The sequence below is a fragment of the Anneissia japonica genome, unplaced genomic scaffold (genome assembly GCF_011630105.1).
Source record: "Anneissia japonica isolate Jap-2015-1 unplaced genomic scaffold, ASM1163010v1 scaffold3940_len624931_cov186, whole genome shotgun sequence".
NCBI classification, from domain to species: Eukaryota; Metazoa; Echinodermata; class Crinoidea; order Comatulida; family Comatulidae; genus Anneissia; species Anneissia japonica.
The window spans coordinates 288,126-298,700 of NW_022713530.1; the positions used below are offsets into that span (position 1 = coordinate 288,126).

General features: G+C 38.1%; 2 protein-coding genes across 2 annotated transcripts in view; both read right to left on the bottom strand.

Moving 5' to 3' along the window:
* The window catches only part of LOC117108483 (SCO-spondin-like), a 7,715-nt gene extending 1,774 nt beyond the window's left edge, over window positions 1-5,941 (bottom strand). Inside the window, exons 1-4 of the mRNA XM_033250498.1 lie at window positions 1,880-5,941; window positions 1,376-1,605; window positions 473-743; window positions 11-130 (exon numbers count right to left, since the gene is read on the bottom strand). Of these exons, the coding sequence (XP_033106389.1) occupies window positions 11-130; window positions 473-743; window positions 1,376-1,605; window positions 1,880-5,941 (4,683 nt within the window). The remainder of the gene's footprint in view (window positions 1-10; window positions 131-472; window positions 744-1,375; window positions 1,606-1,879) is intronic.
* A 2,497-nt stretch (window positions 5,942-8,438) lies between these two features.
* LOC117108466 (mediator of RNA polymerase II transcription subunit 29-like) overlaps window positions 8,439-10,575 on the bottom strand; it is a 3,671-nt gene continuing 1,534 nt past the window's right edge. The window contains exons 3-4 of the mRNA XM_033250479.1: window positions 10,400-10,487; window positions 8,439-9,783 (exon numbers count right to left, since the gene is read on the bottom strand). Coding sequence (XP_033106370.1) covers window positions 9,550-9,783; window positions 10,400-10,487 — 322 coding nt within the window. The 3' untranslated portion in view covers window positions 8,439-9,549. The remainder of the gene's footprint in view (window positions 9,784-10,399; window positions 10,488-10,575) is intronic.

Sequence of the window (10,575 nt, forward strand, 5' to 3'; positions counted from 1 at the left end):
TCATACTTACAATTAACGAAGGGCAAACCTGACCATTACAAGAGTTATACAGATTTACATTTCTGTATCTGGTTTTAGTAAAACCAATGCAATCAGGTACGCAACTACTCCATTGGCTCCAGTCACCAACCTGGAAATAGAAATGTAGCATGCATTACGGTGGACGGAGTGGCCAACTAGGTGTGTATCCATCGCCAATCAGTATGGTACTGAAGAAGCGAGATATCATACAAGGCCTACATTTTGTTTGACAATAAACAATAAGGTTGTCAGAATCTAGCATTGATTTACTAAATTATATAATTCTATGGCTCTCTGGCGTGCTATAAACCTTTTATGGTTTTTCCAAGATTATTGATTGCTTTGTCATCTAGGCGATTATCTCACAACAACAATATTATATACTTTGGATAACTTCATTAAGTCTTGAATGTGTCTAAACAATTATATAAAAAAAAAAGAGTCCGCAAACCTGACAATCAGTATTGACATAGCTTTCGCACCCTTGATTTTGTTCGATAACAATTGTGCTACACTTGTCTCTGCAGTTTGATGGAGTAAGGATCGATCGACTGCGAGTTTGGGTGCCAATTCCACATGATGAGGAACATGAAGTCCAACCAGACCATTCTGTAAACTCACATTCGCTAGGCCCACTACCCACGCATTGCCGAGATTGAAAAGTTTCTTCACATACTGCTCCCCCGCAGTCTGACGCGGTCGTAATTGTTCGCAGTCGAGTTCTACAAACGGGAGACATAATGATTTTGATAAAATTAGGACAAAACCATAAACTAAAGTAATTTATACCTGTCAACATCATTCATACACCAAGTTCACATTATGTTTTAGGCTTAATTATAGTAAAACGGGATCTATACCAAAGAATGTTTTCTGGTTCGAATTTGGATAAGGATCTGATCGCGTAATATGTTGCTTTAGAATCTAGTTCTGTTAAACACAAGAAGGGGATGTGGTAAGGGAATATGACAATAAGGTCCAGGGGCGGATCCTGAGATGTCTGAAAGGGAGCCGAAAATGAGGCCGACCGATATACCCTAGGGGTCCGGAGGCATTCCCCGGCGAAAATGTGGTGTTTAGACGCCCGAAAATAACCTCAAAGGAGCTTTGGGTGATCATTTTCTTTTTTCTTCTTTCCTTTCTTTTTTCTTTTTTTTTTTTTTTTGCTTTCCAAATGGAGGGGGCGGGACCGTCCTGCCCCCTCTAAATCCGCCCCTGTAGTCACATCATTTAGAACATTAGGCCTTCTTACAATGAATTCTACATGCTTTTGGTGGTGGCCGTGCAATGCTGTTAATAATATTTTTGAAAGGTTTAAGGCAGACGAGGCCTAACTAAAGCGAAATATACCCACTGTTGACCAGTTCCACATTGTGTAGAACACCCGGACCATTCTTCCCAAGATGTCATCTCACAATTGACAGGACAGCATAACCCCTGGCAGCTCTCAGCTTCTGACTCTTCCCCACACGCAAGTCCCCCACAGATGGGTTCTGAGACAATGACTCGAGTTCTCTGGCGGGTGCCAGTACCACATGAGCCACTGTCTAGGGCGCACAGACTCCAGTCACTCCAGGTACCTTCCTGCAATAAGAAAGGGCAATGGTATTGTTTTGAAACTTGAAGAATAAATTATCAATACATATTTGAATAATATCTACATTGTATAATTAAATTAGTCATCATTGTTAAAACTAACAAACTTTATACCTTGTTATGACCATCGAATTGGCTGGTTATCATTATTTTAAAATCTTGATAGTAAAAATCTTGAAAATCGGCAAACATTAGTTGTTTTGCTCCTTATTTAACCTGTTTCCCAATATTATTAATGAAGTGTTTGAAACATTAAACTTACGATGCAGTTTGCAGGATAAGTAGTTCCATAGCAAGGTTTGTCTTCCAGGGTAATTTTATTGTCACATGGTGTACCTCCACAACTGTCCTGGGTGATCACACCACGAGCTCTGGTCTGGTTTCCAGCGTCACTGGAACAGTTGGCGCTACATTGAGACCACGTGGACCACAGGCCGAGTTCACAGTCTATGGGGCAACACCCAGAGCCTTGGAAGCATATTCTGCTTTCTGATAACTGATGACATGGTTCTCCGCGACAGGTTTGTGATATGATACTTCTTTCCCGAGTCTGTATTCCTGTATTACCACTACCACATGGTTCACTACAGTCTGTCCATTGAGTCCATTTTCCTACATTGCACAATTCATCACAGCAGGGATTTCCGCATTTAGTTTCTGAGAGCGCGCCACATTGTTCACTGCAACTGATGTCTGTTGATTCATTCCTATACCGGTTACAAATCTCTTCTAAGATGTTGCCAGCAGTGCAGACACCACATACACATGACCAGTCTGACCACCCACTAACTTCACAGGTTCCGTAACAAGAACCAGTTTCCGTGGAATCACTTTCTGTGCATTGCTGTCCCCCGCACGCTCCCTGTACTATTGGCCGTGTTCTTGTTCGGATCCCCAGTGTGTTTGCACATGGAGAGGTGCAAGCCATCCAATGCTCCCATGATAGCAGAACACAGTCCGTTTCACAGCAAGAAGCAGAACATGCATCAGTTTCTTCCAGTGTAAGACATGGCTCTGCAGTACAAGTTCCGAGAGCGGTTCGAGTTCGTCGCTTGATGCCTGATGAGGTGCTGCCGCAGGGCACATTGCATTCCGACCACACACCCCAATCAGAAACAGTACAGTTTGGATCACAGCATTTCTCCCGGCATTCCTGCTCGATGAGCTCACCACAGCTACTTACACATGTGGTCACATCACTCTCAGTTCGAGTTCTTGTGCAATATTGATGTTCAGCGTTATCGCCTGTAGCACACTGACTACACAGGCAGTTCCAATCTGTCCAAAACGACAACGTGCATTCACCTTGACAAACCTCTGTTTGACTTGTGATTTCATTTTCACACGATGAACCTCCACATTGGGCTTGCTGAATATCGCGTGTTCTAATTTTGATCCCAGTATCGTCTGCACAAATCACAGAGCATTTTGACCATTCAGTCCATTCTGAGAAGCTACAGTTTACAGGGCAACAACCAGGGTCACAACTCCGTGTCTCTGTCAGATGATTACATGGTTCCCCTATACAAAATGCTGGGTTGTAAGTTCTTGTGCGCATCTGATTTCCAAGAATACTACCACATGGCTGGTCACATGAACTCCATGTGCTCCATTCACTAGTGATACAATTGTTATCACAACATACATCGTTACATACAGTCTCACTAAGGCTACCGCATTGACTGTTGCAATCAGTTCCTAATTCTTGCCGATCACGGGAACACACATTATTGAATACACTATCACCAGTGTTACAAAACCAGCAGAAACATGACCATGGACTCCATTCAAGTAGTTGACACTCACCTGCACAATCTTGAGTTTCAGCAGTACTAGTATCAGTACAAAGAATGCCCCCACATGTGCCTTGGGTAACCTGTCTACTACGAGTACGTACTCCATTTTCTGAAGCACATGACACACTACACGCGCTCCACTCACTCCACTGTGTAACCATGCAATCGACAGGACAGCATGTATCCGGTGTACATGTTCTTTCCTCATACAAGTCAGAACACGGTGCACCAATGCAGAACAATGCATTGTATGTTCGTGTTCTGTTTTCATGTCCAGATACGCCAGACCCACAACTTGAGGAACAAACTGACCATTGGCTCCATTCTGAAACAATGCAGAACACATCGCAGCATTTGTCAGTAGTGCATCCTGATTCTCCAGTGGTGGCGCAGTCAACAGAACTGCAATATGATGGACCAGAGACGTCACGTTCACGCGTACAGACGCTATACAAGCTATCCACAAATCCAGAACAAAGTGAACAGGTACACTGCCAGTTACCCCACTCACTTAACTGGCATTCACCTTCACAAGTACGTGCTTCATCTATTGATTGACATTCTGCACCCCCACACTCAGCATTGGTCGTAATTTCACGTGATCTAGTCTGCATCCCAACACTGCAAGAGTTGTTACATTCCGACCATTCATTCCACTGAGTTAAAACACAGTCGACGGGTGTACAATTTGGACACTCTGCACAGTCCTGACTTTCGAAAGTAATTTCGCATGGCTCACCTAAGCAAAAGACGGTTGAGTACTGACGTGTTCGATTTTGTGTTCCTCCACAAGGTTGAGGACAAGTAGTCCACTCACCCCAGTCTTCAGCCAGACAGAGCTCATCACAACATGAGTTAATGCAGTCGTTTACCTCAACTAAATCAGTGCAGTTGGTGTTACATTGGTTATTTGTACCATATGTCCTTTCTCGAATACAGATATCCGCTAAACTGAAAGTACTTTGACACAAGGAACATGAGCAGCTCCATTCACTCCATTCAGTTGTCGGGCATGGCACACATTGCTCTGACTCGATCGTATTTTGACAGGGTTCACCCAAACAAAACAGATCTTCGTACATTGCGGTTCTATTTCTAGATCCTCCACATGATTCGGAACACGACCCCCAATCACTCCAAGATGAAATAAGGCAGAATTCATCGCAACAGGTCTCGTTGTTACATAATACATCCACAGCGTTGAAGCAAGATGCATCGCAAAGCTCATTAAGGGCAATTCGAGTCCTTGAGCATTGTTCATTTAGTTTTGCGACTGTAATGTCGCATAACTGGCAGGCACATGTCCAGGTAGTCCACTCTGATACTTCGCACAAGTCGCATTCACCACATTCTGGACAATCAATTGACTCTTCTGTCGCACTACAAGGTTCGCCCAAACACAACATTGGGTCCCGGGTACGTTCTTGAGATCCACCACATGGTTCAGGGCATAAAGTCCATTCACTCCATTCAGATAGCACACAGACCTCATCACAACAAGCATCACCACATTGCACTCTCTGAACATCTAAACACTGGTCATCGCAGTCGGCATCAATTGCGGTTCGACTTCGTGTTTCCAGAGATCTAAGTTCAGTATTACATAAAACACAAGTAGTCGAAGAGCTCCATGCGCTCCATTCACTATAGTCACACAGACTGCAGGTAGCACACTCAGTGCACGCACGTGACTGTTGCGTACCGACACAAGGAGGCCCTGTGCATCCACTGTAAGATCGTGTACGAATCTGGTTACCGCCACAGGTCGCAGGGCAAGCTGACCAGCTCCCCCACTCATTGACAGAACATGCGATGCTGTTGTCGCAAGAACAATTCTCCATGCAGACATTTTCCTCGAATGCGATTAATTCACAACCTTGACATAAATCCGGAGTAATAGCCAATCGGCTACGGGTACAATTGCGATGCAGGGTTTCGTTTCCGTCGTAAAGAAGTGTTCCCGTAATTGTCTCATTTTCATAATGGTTTGGTTCGCATAAATCGCACAAACAGCTCCATGAACTCCATTCGTCTGTCTGGCAATATCCACTACATGGTCTTGTCTGCTGGAAAGTACACGGGACAAAGCATTCCTTAGGATACGAAGAACGGTTTCTTGACTCGATGCCATTACCGTCACATGTATCATTGCAAGAGTACCAGTCACTCCACTCTGTAACTCCACAATGTGTGTTACAGCATTTTTCAAAACATTGGAGATCACCGATTAAGTCGAGTTCACAATCATCATCTTGACAACCGTCTGGTATAAAGACAACGCTTCGAAGTCGCAGACAAGAGCGTCGAGTAGTGTTGTCAAACTCGTTACAAATAGCGCAATAGCAAAATGTCCAGTCACTCCATTCGGTGTACTCGCAAAGAGAAACATCGCATTCTGTTTGCCGACGGTGGACACCAATTCCTTCTAGTGGATGTAGCTTATTTGTTGAGCTTGTCGCTGAAGAAGACACTTCGACGCTCTGGAACTGTTCCCTGAACATGTCAAGTGGCGAGAAAATGTTAAACATTGTGACGATAGGGAGGAAACAGCCAACCATCATAGCTATAAACAAAGTGTAACCACAACAATAATATACACGGTTAGATGGCAACATGTTTGAACAATTAAGATTAATATAATAAATAATCAAATTTAGCACTTGAAGACGCAAAGAACAGTCCGAAGATCACTAAGTAAAATAATACGATCAAAAGAAATAGATAAAGTAACTAAAAGTGCTCATCAAAAATATTCAGTCTTTTCCAAATTGTGTATTATTCCAAACAACGATAACATTTTCCGTTAAATTTGGGTTTGGAATGATACAAATGAAACACTGTGACGTCATAATATAGTAGGCGTGTCAAGCGTTTCTGTAGTTTTTAATAACTACCAATTTAAGGTTGATATATGAGATGATCCTGCACTATTACATTTCGGAAATCTTGATGCCGATACCTATGCCTGTGTAAGCAGATAGTATCAATATTCTAAGTGAAGCATATTGAACTGACCATTTCTGTCAGTATCTTGTACGTATATTGTATTGTTATTGGCGACACTATATAATGTAGGTCACGCCCATTCAACAGCTTGTTATCTGTTGCTCTGATATAACATCAAAACTTCCAAAGAAAAGGATTTTATTTTTCATGGTTTATATACAATGAAGCCTTTTGTTCTCTATAAGCTGCTTATTTGATTATATAAAATATGCAATTCAATGTTTAAATTTAATTTTTTCAAAGTCATATTTCAAGCAGTAGGACTTGATCTTGATTCTTAATGATGTTCTAGATTTATGATTATTGTTTTTGTAAATACTGCTTAATTTATCGCTACATGTAAGATATACACTCCAGTTATGAGTTTAAAAAACTAATAATATTTGTATTGATTACTTTGTAGTATATTTTATTTAGTTACTTACAAAAAAACCCGTCATCCTACTTTTATTCATAATATTTCAATTGCTATCATACTATAACCTCACATTAAAAAAACACACTTATATATACAGTAATACACTGCACCGTATAATGCTTCTGTATAAAATAAATCAAATAGGCCTAAATCAGCATATTGTTTAAAACAAGGTTGACCAATCTAGCATTATCTTATAGGCAAAAATAATTTTCATTAATTTTACCTATCAAAATATGTTTAAACTTTCATTTTTCTCGCTCAAAAAAAAAATATATTTAAATCAAAAAATAAACTTTAAAATTGCCAGTGACCGCTCGCTGTTTAAAGGATGCCATAACCCGCCGTGATTACGGGTGCTGGTTCAGTATTTAGGTTCAATGGGTTAAATAAAGTAACGATTTGTTGTACATTGAGGAATTCCTCCATAATAGAACCACGTAAATTAAATTACAGTACACTTTCAAAGAGACATACGTATTGCCATTATTCTTTTACATAGACCCATATTGGCTGATAATCAATCGATTTAAGGAGTTTTGTAATATAATATCTGTACCTCAGCGAAATTATATATATTTTTTGATTTGTTTCTGGTTGGAAGGTAAGCTTATTTTATTCTTTCAAATGAGCCTTTCAGCATTTGTATTCGATTTTTTACGTTTCTTTCGATTTTTCAGCAGAGAGTATATTTTCTTTCAGTTTTAAATTTGAATGATAAAATATATTCACCATTTATTTTTGTTTTAAATGAGTCGGTCACTATTAACTAAATCGTGTAAATCATGTGTATAAATGAGGTTAAGCTTGGTTTTCTTAAAATCGCTACACTGTCGCCACAGTGTTTTTAGTGGACCTAAATAAAAGGACCTTATTAATATGTCATTGTTGTACTATGTGTAGCAGTCCTCGACGCACTCGGGAAGGCTCCCCGATTCGATCTACCAATCAGCATCAACCAAAGCTGTCCGCGATAGCGTGTGGCGATTGCAGGCTGGTTGGGAAACCAAGCTTTATGTAGTAATAATGTTTGATGTTCCATAATTATCAATTTGTTACATAACTCATTTTCTCAATTTGCTTGGTCTGTTATTGTTTGTTGTACAATATTTTTTAAGTACAAGTGTTTTTTTTTTTTTTTTTTTTTTTTGCCTTTTGTATTTTTATGTTCTCTCCTACATTTTTATATATTTTCCCAATTTTAATTTTCCTCCTTTTAATTGTGTCTTTATTCTTACTTCGTTTTATTATACCGTATTTCAATGTTATTAATAACTTCGTACCTGATAATTTTAATCAAAAGTGTATTTTAACATGTATTGAATAGCATTGTTTTTTATTGTTTTGTCTTTTTAGTGTAAGAATTTTTTATTGTAAATTTGATGCAATTCAGCCACCAAAATGCAATCAAATATTGAATAAATTAATATAAAATAAATTGAAATAAAAAAGTTATTTTTAGTGATTTTGTTTACGGTCTTCCAAGATTTTACAGTTATATACAATTACAATATTTATTGGATAACACTTTTATAACAGTGGCACACGTTAGACAAATTCTAACGGTGCATCCAGAAAAGAACAAAGCAACAGAAATAAAAAAATTAAATTCTTAATTATGAGAGATTTACAGATAACTCAAATAACATTATTGCCCACCCACCAATCAACTGTTACTGTTTATCCAATTTTAAGTGGTTTCTACACTTTTCATGTGCAATCATCATACATAAAACAACAAAGCATTTTTTAGGTATACAGTATATACAGGTCCAATAAGAATTGCAATTATTTTTCATTTCCTAATATTTCAATTTTTGTTACAAAATATAACAAAATCACAAATATTACAAAAGAACATTTCAAAATATCTACAATACTACTGTGTAGTATTAATTTATTTCATGCACTTAATACAGCCGAAGTGATACCTCCCTCTTACATTTTCGTGAAGGCACATAAAAAACATTCAATAGAACATGCCAATAATTGATACAAATTTATAAAAAGTTAAATTATAAAAAACTATTATAAAAAAAAAAAAATTTACTATAAATCAAGTCTAATGTTTTACATAGTTACAGTATCATTATGTTACCCAATTATTATCACCTAGATGACTTTACTTGATGAAGGTTATGTTGCCTATGTAATACAAGACAAGCTAAAACAAATGTTTTGCTCATTAAGTAAATAAAAATAATAAACATACTGGTTGTGCTTAAGTTTTTAAAGTCACAAGTGGTAACTTGGATGGAACATGAATTCATTATGTGACTATGATATGGAGACACGAAAATGCAATTTTAGGAAGCATGGCATATGCATGGCTTTCCCACAGCCAGGTGGCAGTTGGCTTATGACCAGGTGGAATATAGCCCGATTGCATATGGCCAAGTGGCATAAGGCCAGACTGTAAATGTCCAAATGGCATATGGCCAAGTTGCATATATAACCAAGTGGTATAAAGGTGGCATATGGCCGGGTGGCATATGGCCAGATGACAAATGTATGGTTCGAATATGGTCACTTTGCATATGGCTAAATGCCATATGGCCAGGTGAATATGCCAAGATGACAAACTTCTGCACAATGGTCCTGATGTAACAGTAAAGATAGGTAAAGAGGCTGTGTAGCAACAGCCTAGTGGCCATGGGCCAGGCCAGGTGGCAACAGGCCTGGACTACATACAGTCAATTTATAGATTTTTGTTCATGGTTTGTTAGCAGTCTCCTCCCTTTTAACCTGATGACTGATATTGTAGGCACAGTCCAGCAACGCCTTTTGAACGTCATTCACGCATGCGATCTGGGTTTTAACAAGATTCGCATATTGTCCATACTTCTGAGCGTCCAATACATTGGGTTCTTGTTTGGCAAGAGGCAGCTGTATTGGTGTGTACCTCACACTGTATCCATGCTGCCTTGAGCATTCTAAGGCAAGACGCTGAAATTCAACAAATGAACGAATTAATCAAACAAACAAAAGAAAATTTCAGATTAAAATATAAATTCTTAAAAAAGCTGATTACAGAAAAAGGAAATCTGTCAATATATACACCATCAGAAAATTTAGCTAGAAGTTATGCACAATTACATCATATTCAAAATAATATTTACTGTGGATACAATAATTGATATACAGAATCAATAAAAAACAATTTTCTTAATTCTGTGTATTAATGTATTTAATATTATTGTATTCACAGAGTGTATATGTTTTTTTTTTAATTCATGAATAATAACAGTTCCTCTACTTAAGCCTCATAATGAAATTTTCATTTATAAAGCCTATTTCCAAGGTTTTAACAATGGCTTAATATTGAACAGATTTCTCAATAGAGTTAAACTTGCCTACGTTGAATGCAAAATGGCATTAAAAATTATTTGACTTACAGATTGTTAATTAATGGAAAACACAATGATTTGGCATGTATGTACTGTAAAATCAGATCGACATACAAATTATTTTAGATAGGCAAAGTCGACTTTAACTGTATACAAATAAATTAAAGCAACATAGTAAAATAAAGCAACATAAATACAAATTAATACAAGCTTACCAAATTCACTTCAATATAATCACAGTGAGAATAGAAATCCTCTAGTGCCTTGTCAAACCTATGCAATGTAGTTGAGTCGCCTACTTTCCTAGAAAAAACAAAAAGACCATTTTATATATATAATATATACACACACACACATATATATATATATATATTATATATATATATATATG